Raw genomic sequence first — 13280 nt, 5'->3', positions numbered from 1 at the left:
TATCTATCTATCTATCTATCTATCTATCTATCTATCTATCTATCTATCTATCTTTTCTAACAAGAACTACACACACAAAATAATCGAAATAAATCTTTAAAATAAAGATGATAAAACCAGGTAGGTGGAAACTACAGGGAAGACAGAAGGTCCACAGCCATCAGTGACTACTGAAGAATCACAATAGCATAGAAGGTGAGAAACAGGCTAAAAGGAGATGAGACAGAGATTCCCATGAGCTAAACTGGACTGGTCTATGTCCTCACCCACAGTGGCCACCCATAAAGCACTGGCTACCAGGTTTAACCACCTAACAAAAGCCACATCCTTAGGATTTCTCTCTTTTAAGCCAACAACAAAAACAAAACAAGAAACTAAATAAGGGAAACTAAGTTAAATAACAGTTGACATTTTCTACAGCTGAAACAACTAGTTAAAGGATCATAAATGCTAAAGGAGCCAGGGATTCTGCTTAAGTCCAAGAGACCGCTGAAAATCAGAGCCTTAATGACTTTGACAAGAATGAAAGAAAAATAGGAAGGGAGGGAGGGAGGGGAGAAGGGGGAAGACAGAAAGAAGGAAGAAAGAAACAAAGACAGAAACAAAACAGAGGAAAGAGAATGAATGAAGGAGAGGGCAAAAGAAAGACAGAGCAAAGAAATGGTTAACTTTGACCATTACATTTGACCATACATTATATGGTTTTAAAGATTTAATATGAAAGTAAAAGTAAGGATTAAAATGACTGGTAAGTTTTTTAAAAAACTAAAGGGACTGTACACTGTAGACAGAGGCTTAAATCCACAGAAGAAAACTATTTCTCACTAACAAATTTCTTTTTGATAAGGAAAATGCTGCCCAGGCATTGACTTAACTTCAACACTGTGGTACACACACAGGACCTGAAGCCAAGAGACATGTCCACTGCAGTTTTAACCTCAAATACAAATGGCAGTTAAAGCCCTCTCTCCTGGCCTCCCCTTCACACCACCTGACAGGGACCTCACACTGTGATTCTAGCCACTCCAACATCCATCAAAGTGTCTGACAGCACATAATCACTTTCTAGTCTAGCCTTGGAAGCCAAAGGAAAAAATATCCTGAGGACAAGTCCAAAGGACAAACGTCTAGTGGACTTTAAAGAAGACCTCTGAGGACCTTCATTCGGGGGGTCTCCTGGTTCTCCATGTAGGCCTTATAACGGTAACCACTGTGTGAACACATGCCTATTTCCTATTCCTGTGGAATGAACCATGTCCTCTGCTCAAAGGGCTCCAACTTCAGTTCCTGATTCCCCCCTTGCCTTTATTCTTTCATAGTCAGGCACCAGCCAACAACGCCTCTCATCCCTATACCTGCACATTAGACAGATGGGACTACTGAGTTCCTTTCAGGGTCACTGAGACAGCCCTGCAGGACAGGCACCCAAATGCCATTCTGACAGTCCCACTGAGCTTGGAATAACAAGACAGATGGCCCAGAGCAGCCTAAACGCCAGGAGGGAGTCTTCAGAGAGGACACTGAAGACAACAGGAGCTAGAACTGGACAGGCAGACTCGGTGAAAGATCCGCAAGGCAGCAGTCACACAGGTGTTTTTGTTCTCTGGCCAGAAAGCCAGAAGAGAGCTGTTTCCTCGTCTCCCTCTAAATGAGCACCCTGCCTGAGGCTCTAAGTCACAGTGGGAACTGAAATGCTAGCCCAGATTCTAATCCAGTAGACAGCTTTGGAAATGGATCTCCAGACTTTTATTAGAAATAGGTTATTCTATTCCCCAGCCTCAGTCTATCTCCTAAATGATTTCAGTGTTACCTCTTCATAAGGGAGAATGTTATAGTAGGCTTGATCAGGGTTATTATGGAGGCCTATTGAACTATTTCTCTAGCCTGAACAGACCCAACACTCCAAGCCTCCCTAAACATAAATCCAAGCACTTGGCCAAGAGACCCGCGCAAGAAGGCAGGCTCACCTCAGCCCATGCTAAAAACCCAGGTGGATAGTTAGTCTTTAATGAGATGATGCACTTCTCCCTCCCAGGCTTCTGGCACAAGCCCTAGCCATGAGGCTCTATGACTCTACCTAGCTTTCTGAACCCTGATTCTGAGAGAGGTAACTTTTCCTTTTCTTCTGTTTTCCTTTGTGGTGCTGGCCAGATCCTATGTGTGTGTCCTTTAGTATTTTGAACTTTTTTTTTTTACCCTTTCTCTAATGTGCCTTTCCACTCACTGTGGTTGTTTATGTGCAATGTGAACGACCTCCATGACTAACCCGAACATCATGGCTCTTTCTCCCTCTTAATTTCCCAATTAAGAATTGATAACAAAACTTTCTAAACTCAAAACAAAAAGACAAACAACTAGCTAAGTGGCTGAACTTGTAAAAATATTAAATTAAGAAAGCTAAGGCTTATGAAGTGGGTAAAGACACCACAGATTAAAATGTACCTTATCCTGAGAGTCAGAGCTCTGCTCCTAAAAAGCAAAGACTGCCAGGACGTTGGCTGAGCCTGTTTTATTCTGCAAAATGCTTCTAAGCACAGATTTTACTGAGAGGCAGCAACTAGGCCAAACCCAGTTCAAATTACTGGGAAGATTTCTACAATAGCTGTCCAGACCTCTACCTTTGACATGAGCAGATAATTAAAGCCATCAAGCACATGACCCAGGGATGCAGGGACACAGGGACAAGGGGGAATGACACTACAGAAGCTGATGTAGAGAAAAGCAGCCCCAGCAAAGAGGTAATGACCATGGAACACAGAGAAAAGCAGTGACTATGGAAGGGCTCTTAGCAATTAAAAATATATTCTTAAAAATAAACAAGCCAATAATGAAATGGACAACAGAAGTCTCCTAAAAGGTACTGGACAATGTCAAGAATGCAGGAGATGACTTAAAGGAAAACTGAGACTAAAGGACCAATTAAAGAGACTGAGTGCCCCTACGCAACAGTGGGAAACAGGAATTCATCTGCACCAGAACAAAGAGAACACTTACAAGTTTCAAAGTTACAAACTTTCAATCTATAGTTCTGTTAACGGATGACCGGTTATTAAAATGAAAGAGAAGAGTAATAACATTTTCAGACTAACAGGAATGTAAAACATTTCCCTCTTACAGTATTTCTTTTCTGGGAAATAAAAAGCCCAACAGACCAAGAGTCTACCTCTGTACTGCTGTCAGGGAGCAGAGGGGTGTCTCCTGCTTTTCCTCAGGAGTTGAGCTCTGGACTAACCTCCTGTGAGATTGACTACCTGGACAGGTTTAGAAAGTGTGGTCACCGTTCCTGTTATGCATCCAACAGTTACCTAACGTAGCCAAGGTGAGCAGGAAAGACCATGTGGTCCACTACGGGACAGACTCATGTCTTGTTCCAATCTATATGATCCCCTTCTAGTCTGTGAATAACTAGCTCTGTAGAAAAAGGAAACTCAGCATCCATGATTTCTCCTCTGACTGACAAGCATGAAAGTTAAGGGCTTGCTGCTTTAGGAAAGGACGGAGTGGATTCTCCCATATCTCAGGGGTGGATTCTCCCATATCTCAGATGTATCACATAAGGTCTCTGAGTTTTAGTTATTTAAAAAGATCACACATACATTACAAAGAATTCACAAGACATCAAACATTCACCTTTGATATACAGCTTAGAAATCTCAGCTGTTGGTATTATTTTAAGGAAATTATAATTATGACGGACAACTTAGGAAGGAACATGATATGCTGCATAAAGGAAAGCAAGTGGAATCTAAAGACACAGAAAAGCTTCACAGAAACCTTGGTTAAAACCCTTCTTCTCAATTCCAAACCTGGGAAAAGACCCAGTAGGACAGACAAAGAAGCCAAATATTAGCATGGACAGAATGTAGAAACAAGAGATATAAATAGTCTGTTTTGGCCAACTTGTCAGTAGGAGACACAGAGAGGGGTGTGACGACCCCCACAGTCAAGGAAACCCAGATCTCCTTGGGCAATAAATATCCACACCTCGTGTGTGGGTTAGGAAATGCACAGGGAGTGGAAACACCTAGAGCGGAGGGAACTCCTGGGACTGTGGGTAGCAACCACCGGAAATGGGCTTCCCTAAGAGTTAAAACTGTAAACATTAAGGTTTTATAAATGCAGAAGATCTACAGAAGTAAAACGTACTTGTCTGACTGCTACACATAGATGCTGCAAAGCCTGTCTTGCTTCTTATTTGTAGACGTTTAAGTATGAAAGGGCATAAGCAAGAATAAAATCTGAGCTAAAATAATATTCTTCAATCCATGTGTGCATATTGTGTGTGTGTATATATATATTTGTGTGTGCTCTTGCGTGTGTATGTGTGTGCATTTATATGCATCTGCATGTGTGAATGAAGTCTATGGAAAGGTAAAATGGAAAGGCTAATGAATAAGGCATACAGGAAGCACAGAGTCTAACTGAGGCAGGCAAACTATTAAAAGTACCCAAGAAAGAGGATTGGAGTAAAACTTAACAGGTCCCTTACCTGTGTGCCTGGCTACCAGTTTTCATTGTTGTTCAAACATTAAATTTTCAGTATCATTTTCTGGGAACATACACTGGAAGACTGTGCTTCCTGGCTATCATCTCTTTATATACACTGTTGTATATAAAGCTAGCAAACATGAAAATAATCTAAAGTAGTTTTAAAACCAAATTTATATATTATAACAATGTGTATTTAATATCAGTGCTGACGTTAATATGTATACAATCTAATGACAGCATACATTTTTCCTTGCAGAACATGTGAAAACATCTAAAATGAGGCTTATGCCTTGCCTCTGGAGGGAGCTGCATGAGACCTTTCTCAGTAGCTCCTACCTGCCTTTGGCCACATCGTGCCGGGCTGTACTCCCACCTCCTCCCACAAGCTTCACACACGCCTGCAGACTGAACACAAGTGCTCTCTGAACACACTGTGACTTGCACACAGTGCTCTTTCTATGGCTTTATCGATTTCCTAATCTGAGAATATGGTCAACTTTCAAAGTCAGCTAGGATGCCATCCACATTCCCAAAAAGCCTGTCCACTGATTAGACAAAAGAGGGAAAGGAACCGTTCTTCTTTCTTCCTGTCTCTTCTCTGCTTATCTGTGCTTGTTTTTTAGTTAGTTAGTTAGTTAGTTAGTTAGTTTGTTTGTTTGTTTGTTTTTGGTGTGCTATTTCCCATGTTGGGCTCCTTAACTAATTCCCTTTAATAACTCATATCCAATAAATAGCCGATTGCCTGGAACAAAGCAGAAAAGCTCAAAAGAAAAGTAAAACATTAAAATATAATTCTTATTATAGAAAAGTAGTAGGTAATAGAAACAAGAGTTCAAAAATAAACAGAAGTATGGTTTAAACATATGAAAAGATGCATGAACTCAAACATTACTAAACCCTTATTTGAATGAGATGTCATTTAGACAAACAGGCATCTCAATATGTAATACACAGCACTGGTGACACTGAGAAGAGTCCCCCAGATGGTTAGCAGAAGAACCATCTAACAGAAGCTCTACAGTTAAATCAAGAATGTGTGTCAAGCAGACAATCAAGTATATACACTCTTTAATCCAGACTGAGTAAGCACTTATAAAATTGTCTGAAAGCTGCATTTTCAGATGAGCAAAATGATTTCTTCCAAGATACTTTCTGCACCACTGGTTTACCATATTGTATCATGTCAAATGAGACCACAGATGTTCAAAGTTAGACAGTGGTAAGCTGAGTCACACACATGTGCACATCAAGAGCTCGAAGGAGAGCTACAGTGGAACTCACTACAATGGACCACACCTAGGGCATTTTCAATGAAACCTCATGTTATGTGAAAAGCGGGGGAAAAGCATGCTACAGAACACTGCACAGTGTGAGCTAGTCTTGAAACCAAAGTAAAAACAATCAAGAGAGGAGGTGCACACTAAACACTCTTGAAGGAAGGGGATCTGGACTGCAAAACTTTTGTTTAAACTTGGAGGCATCTTAATTTTAAACCACTTCTATACACTATCTTTCAAATGAAAACCCTCAGTACTCTAATGAATTAGCAAAGATGCCAGTGACAAAGAATGTGTCAGTGAAGGGCTGGACCTTAGTCCATTGTCCTCACCCCACACTACCCACACCACAGCCACAGTCTGCCTCAGTGTCTCTCAGACCAATAGAGTCTACCTTCATTTTAAGTGCGGAGGTGTTACTGTGTATTCTGTTGTTGTAAACTCTGTAGCTCTTAGAAGTATGGGTTCTGCCAATATATCTCCTGTCCTTCAAATCTGTCCACCACGAAAGTAAAAGCTGCCTCAAGGAGCAGACCCCTGATTGCCAAAGCTGTGTCCAGTGAGACAGACATGATCTTAGGCTTCTCACAGGACACGTGCCTTTCTGCTCACAGGGCCTGTACTGCCATTTCTCCTCTGAATCAGTGGGAAGTGTCCCCAGCCTATGATACAGGGAGCCTCACTAACTTTTTTTTTTCCTCTTACTTATATAAGGAGAAGTACTACCTTTGCCAGTTTGGAGTCTTCAAGCATTCAGTAGTTAAGGACAACACCTACCTTCTGACCCTGGCCTTGAGTGGCTCTATTCAAATCCTATTTTAAGTATTTGTACAAACTGAGATGGGGTCAGAGCAATGGAAAGACCAGGAATTCTTTCTAATACACAGAAGAATACACATCCTCTTCAAATTACCTACACCAACCAAGGTTAGAATTGTGTTTGTTGCTTGGATTTAACAGGAAACATGTTAGCCTGAAATATTATATACACATAGGAATGAAAATACACACAGCCTTTTTCCTTGTTTTCTTTTAATGTACGAAAGTGTTTAGAATAAAACGCAGCATGACTCCTCTAGCTACTTTAACTGGGTATGACTAAAAGTGGCCATGTATGTGTGATGGCAGCTGCAGCATTCTCATTACCTGTGTCCCCATTCCCAATCAGAGTATTATGCACCCACATCTTGGCTACAGCACCACCCCAGACACTTTTCTGCCACTAACTGTCCCTAATTTAACCTTCAGTAAAACCAGTCAAACTAACTCAAGCAGTATATTCAAATTCCAATGGCATTAAGAAAGATAACAAAGTTCCAACGAGACCACAGGGGGAGGGTTAAGTGGGCTGGAGTGGGAGGCATGAGGAAAGACTGACAGAAAACTACCTTCACATATCTGAAAAGTGACCATGGAAAAACTTGAGGACAAAAAGACATATGCTTTATCTTCTAGGCAGACTATCTAAAGAATCTGATTCAACACAGGAAAAAGACTTTTAGCAATTAGATCAGTCTAATAGTTGAATAAGTAGCCTAGTGAGATATATATATATATGCTTTGAGTGACTCTGAGTATGAAACAAGAGCTTGCCTGAAAGGGATTACAGATTATGGGCACCACTGCAAGAAATCTCGTTCTGTGGGCCTTATACCAGACAACCTCTCAGACCTGTCCAATTCTGACGCTGCAAACTCTAAAGAGTTACTCATGCCACTTTTCTGTTACTTCTCTTGGATAAAAGAAGAAAAGCTAATTATCCTGACAATAATTAGCCACAGAATAGCCTTTTAGAATCTGTCATTTTTTCTGGGGCATGAAAATGTATACCTTTTCTTCTAAGCTCAGTATGACTGTTGCATATTTTTCTCTAAAGAAGGTAGGACCAAAGCATTTTGTACATTTTATCATGTTCATTAATGATATTCAGAAATTATCTTAAATAGCACAGATCTATTTCATCAGCTCCAAGGTCACTCAAACAAGGCAGTAGATAAAAGGCATCTTCACAAATAGAACACAGAGATCCTTGTAGCCAACTGCTAAAATCCCTGATTGGTGTAGACAGCAGTGTGAGAGAAACTCTCAAGCTTACCTGTTGAATGTATGGTCCTATCTGTGAAATATAAAGTCTGAAAGAATGCAAGATGTTGAAATACCCACATTAAAAATCGACATGGCCCTGGAGCTGTATGTCTAGGATGGTATTTGTTGCTGGAGGCCTTTGGTGACATCACGTAAAGGTCTCATCTATAATGAGACACTTCCTACAATGGGAACATTTCCTCTGTAAAACCCTCGTGTCTGAGAAGAGCAGATTCACTATTCACTCTGCGTGTCTGAGAGAAAGCTGGGAAGCTCTACGGGGCAATTAAACTGAAAAACACTGTGCTATGAAACTGGCACCATCAGCCTAATACATGGACCTCTCACTCAATCACCTGCAATGCTTCAGAAACAGTAGACAGGATAGTGCACTAAACTGCTAAGTGAAAAAGTAGGACCGACATTACCATTTGTACACTACTGTTCCACATACTACAAGATGAGAAGCACTGATGGGTGAACAGGAAGTAACCACGCAAAGAAATCGAAGTAAAAATAATTTGGCAATTTAAGCTAATGTAACGGACACATATTTAAAAAGCAGAAAGGCACAGCTACTCACCAACAAGCCTTATTACATTCAATGTTGTGTTTGTTAAGATGGGTGCATTCACTTTATTTAGACTGTAATCCGATTTCTTCCTGCTCTTAAGGGTCTCTCGTGAAACACTTTGGAAAGCAAAGAAGAAGCACCATTAGACTGCAGTCTAACCACCAGTAAGTTACTCAGATTGTCATCTAGCTCCACTCACAAATTATATCTGAAATCCAACAGAAGTGAACTCAGAGCCCAGAGAGCGGAGGAAGAATGCAGAAAAGAAGTTCTAGAAATGTATTTCTTTGTTTGTAGGCATTCTGAATACATCACCTGGAGTTCTTGTTAACATTGTTCTATCTCTTTAATGCATTCAGTTTTCACTTCTCCAAGTCTCTGTTATTCTATTCAGCTTGTGTCCTTTGTTTTTACTCAGGAATGTACTGCTCTCCTCTCTAAGTTCCTTCAGCTGCTAGGTTTTTAACTCCTGGGATGCTCTGATCAAGTAAGTGTTCTTTCAAGTTCTGGGTCCTGGGGTTCATCTAGATTATTCTAATTGGAGACCATTCCTATAGGACTAGTGGATTTCATATTGCTGGAGTTTTGTTTTGTTTTGTTTTGTTTTGCAATGTCCCCTTGGCAGAGAAGCTGCTTTTATTATTTGTCTGATATGAGAGGCTGAGTCAGTGCAGGAGCTGTGCATCAGGCCTGGGGGTGGCAACCATCTCACAATCTGTAACACTTCTGAAACAAAGGTTTTCCTATGGAAGTTGTATCTATAGGCAAAAATGTAACAAATCTGCATATTTCAGAAACTTATGGGAGAAAACCCTCTATGGAATTGGGATTAAGAGAAGACATGATGTCTGAGTATAGGGTGAACAGGTGATACTGATTCAAAGGGGAAGCAGAACTTAATGGAAGACCATTTTTAAAAAGTGATAGAGGAAGGTGACTGTAATCAGAATAAATGAATGAAATTCTCAGAAAATTAGTAAAAGATATTTTGAAAAGGGTGTAGAAAGGGGATCTACTACATAACAGGCAAAGAAAACAGTCTACCGAGAAATGAACAGAACTTCCCTGTACTGCCACATACAATACAGAGGCAGAGGACACCGGAGAAGAGGCATGCACAGACTAGGCCAGCAAAAGCATCAAGCCTGAGGAGCACAGGGGTTTCCAGTGCAAAGGTGAACCAATCAAAACCTAAGAAAAACACCATGGCACTGAATAAAACTTAGATCTAAGAAAAAAAAAAATCTAAATTTGTAACTAAGAACAGCTTAAAATGTGAGAAAGTTTGCAGACAAGAAGCTCAAGTAACTGTAGTAAACGGGGTTATACAGTCATAAAGGCAGACACCGCCTTACATGTCCACTTCAGTTAAACACAGCCTTCCTTTCAGTCCAAGAACCTCCCAAACATATCCAATGAACAAATTCAACAAAACCATCCTACTTAGCTCAAAGATTAGTTAGCATTTACATATGTAAAATCCAATAAAATCAAACTTTCCCAATCAAAATATTTACAACTATATGGATTGCTCACTATTGAGGAGAGAATTACGTCAGTCAGGATTCTAAGTAAATCAATTAGTAACTAAGCGTAAAATGTACTTAAATCTAGCATTTAAATATGTGTGTGTGAGTATGTGTATGTATTAACTAAAAGAACCTGAAATTAATTTAGTTCACCATAAAAATCAAGCCCACTGAATTGGATAAAGGTGACAAAAATTCTTAAGAAAATTATAGCTTTGAAGAGTAAAGCTTATCATAAAAAAACCTTAATTACTAGCAGAAAACTTCACTAGAAAAATCAAACACACACTCCCAAAGACTGGAAAATTAGAAGAGATGCTGTATTTACCAGATCAGTACAAAAATGACTGAACGTTTTTTGAATGGGCTCAATATTTACATGAGATGATAAAGTAACTTTTAAGATTTCCTGAGAGGTGAGAGACTCTCAGGACTCAAAGGGAGAAACCTGAGATGATATGTCCTACAGTGGTGAGAAGGAACTTGTAGAGCCCACCTGCAGAAGAAAGACAGGGCATCAAGTGAGGGATGGGGTTGCCATCCCATAGTCAAAAACTCTGACCCAGAATTGTCCCTGTCTAAAAGAACTGCAGGGACAAAAATGGAGAAGAGCCTGAGGAAAAGGAAGTTCAGCAATAGGCCCAAAGTGGGATCCAGCTCAAGAGGAGGCCACAAGGCCTCACACTATTACTGAGGCTACAGAGTGCTCACAAAAAAGGGCTTATCATGACTGCCCTCCAACAAGCAGCTGAGCCAGATGTAGATATTTACATCCAACCGATGGACAGAAGCTGCTGGAAGAAGCTGAAGTTAAGGGTGACCTTGTAGGAGGACCAAAGCAGTCTCAACTAACCTGGACCCTGGGATCTCTCAGACACTGAGCCACCAACCAGGCTGCATACACCAGCTGATATGAGGCTCCCAACACATATACAGCAGAGGACTGCCGGGTGTGGCCTCAGTGAGAGAAGATGCACCTAATCCTTAAGAGACTGAGGCCCCAGGGAGTTTAGAGGTCAGGTTGGGTGGAGGGTGGGGACATCCTCGTGGAGATGGTGGGGCAGAGGCAGTATGGGATGTCAGAGGGTGGACTAGAAGAGGGATAAAATCTGGACTGTGAAAAAGGATTAAATAACATTTTTTTTTTAAAAAAAAAGAAAGAAAAATGGCAGGGCAATTATGGCACACATCTTTAACCCCAGAACTCAGAGGGCAGAGGTAGGTAGGCAGATCTCAGAATTTGAGGCCAACCTGGTCTATAGAATAAGTTCCAGGACAGTTAAGGATATACAGAAAATTCCTGTCTTGAACACTCCCCTCACCCCCCCCAAAAAAGGGACAGATTTGAAAAGAGATTAGCTTACCATTCATGTTTTTTTTTTTTATTCTTTTAATTAGATTTCTTTTTTAGAGTTGAGGGTTGGGGTGGCAGTGGCGTTAGTGACAAGGTACATGCGTGGCGGTCAGAGGACAACTGACAGGAACCTGGGCTCAGACTCAGGTCGTCATGCCCGGGGACTAGTGTCTTTACTCATTAGCCATCTCACCAGCTCATGTTACTAGTATTTTTATAAAATGAGATCATGAGTGGAAAAAATCTTCTATGAATGACCGAGCTGCTAGATGAAGAGCTAACTAACAGCTGTTAGGAGGGGAAATTAGTCTACTATTGTCAGACTAGCCCTAGGTGAGGAGCTAACTAACGGCTGTTAGGAGGGGAAATTAGTCTACTATTGTCAGACGAGCCCTAGGGAACCTAATCCCAAGTGGTCAGCCCTAAACGAACACCAGTGATCAACACTGAATGGACAGAGCAGGTAGGCTGACTGTGTGCGTGTGTGCGTGTGTGTGTAATAATTAAAGAAGAGGTCATGAACTTGAGAAGGAGTAGAGACAGATACGAGAAGAGTTAGAAAGGGAAGCTGAGCTCAAGATGATGTAAGTGTGATACTCATGAAATTCTCAATAAAAGACAGAAGCAAAAAATTTAGAATCTTGCTGCAAAAAAACAATGTCAAGGATAAATATGTACAAGAATGTCATAATGAAAGTTACTATTCTATGCATTGAATATATGTGAAGAAAGTAGTCCCTAGGTATCTGTCAAGGAAAATGTTTTATGGGACAGAAGAATACACAAAACCACTGACTGAATGAACAATTTTAGAATAATTTTTATAAATGTCAAATACACTCTAAATCAAAAGAAAAGGTATATTTAAGCCAGCTTAGGTGAGGAGAATCAACTAATATTTCTGAGATAATAACAGTCAAATTCCATCAAATAAGTTGGTCTGTGAAACACCTACTGAGGCTTTGTTTAACTTGAGTATTTTTCATATAACGGTTTTATTACTTTTCCTGAAAGTTCAGTTATGGAAAAACCTGCATGCTCAAGTCTTTCAGAAATCATTTTCTAACGTACATTAACTGCTGCCATATTTTAACTTTTTAATTTAATTCTGGTCCCTCTTAACCCAGTCCAGAGCAGTATTACCTCTTCACGGGCACATCGCCGGTCTGCTCATCCACATAATCGCGCTTCAGCTCCTCAGGGACGTCACTGTCACTGTCATAGTCCTGATAGGCACTCTTCTCTTGCTCATCAGATTCATACTGAGGAGAACATGGAGGAATACGCAACACAGGGCATATAGGGTCTCAACACAAAAATGTACATGACTTTTAATAAGCGGCTAAAGGATAATTCTTAAGTTAGCTTGAATTTTACCATGAAGAAGCAAACTCTCCTTCCATTTTTTTTAATCCTACTTTAATTAGCCCAAAAGAAAGAAAAAAAAATAAAATATCATTTACGTGTCAGGTATTTGTAAATGAAAACATAAATCAAATACTCACAACCATAACTATTATCTTACTGGACCTCAAAGAAGGAACAGTGTATTTTAGACTTAAAAAGATCTTCTAGTGGTTTTGTAATACTTACCTTCAAGCTGTTAACTCTTTATAAGGCTGAGGACTCAATTCTAGCCCCAGAACTACACTTTAGCTCATAAACACAGAGGCCTCTTGAGAGGCTCCCTCCTGGGATACAGCTTCCTTCCTAACATCTTCCTGGCCCCTGTGGCACAATGGAATGATGCCAGCAGAACAAGGGCATTGCAAAGCAAGGGCAGAGTGGTAGCAGCACCACCGTCCTCAGTGTTAGATACAGCCATAACTAAAGACTGGTTAGCATTCTGCCTTTCTGATCATGGACTGTGCCGAATTTGCAGATCTGTCTGTCTGTCTGTCTGTCTGTCTGCCTGCCTGCCTATCTATCTATCTATCTATCTATCTATCTATCTATCTATCTATCTATCT

At 40.5% G+C, this 13280-nt stretch overlaps 1 protein-coding gene across 3 annotated transcripts in view; it reads right to left on the bottom strand.

The window, feature by feature from the left end:
- The window catches only part of Vps50 (VPS50 subunit of EARP/GARPII complex), a 98659-nt gene that overhangs the window by 20156 nt on the left and 65223 nt on the right, over positions 1–13280 (bottom strand). For all 3 annotated transcript variants that reach the window (XR_003712867.1, XM_028779150.1, XM_028779151.1), the window contains exons 19-20: positions 12454–12572; positions 8437–8543 (exon numbers count right to left, since the gene is read on the bottom strand). Coding sequence is in view for 2 of the 3 variants with exons in the window: in XM_028779150.1 (XP_028634983.1) it covers positions 8437–8543; positions 12454–12572 (226 nt within the window). In the remaining variant the exon portion in view is untranslated. The remainder of the gene's footprint in view (positions 1–8436; positions 8544–12453; positions 12573–13280) is intronic.

Source organism: Grammomys surdaster, unplaced genomic scaffold (genome assembly GCF_004785775.1).
Source record: "Grammomys surdaster isolate TR1022 unplaced genomic scaffold, NIH_TR_1.0 345, whole genome shotgun sequence".
NCBI lineage: Eukaryota > Metazoa > Chordata > Mammalia > Rodentia > Muridae > Grammomys > Grammomys surdaster.
This window is presented reverse-complemented; position numbering and strand designations above follow the sequence as displayed.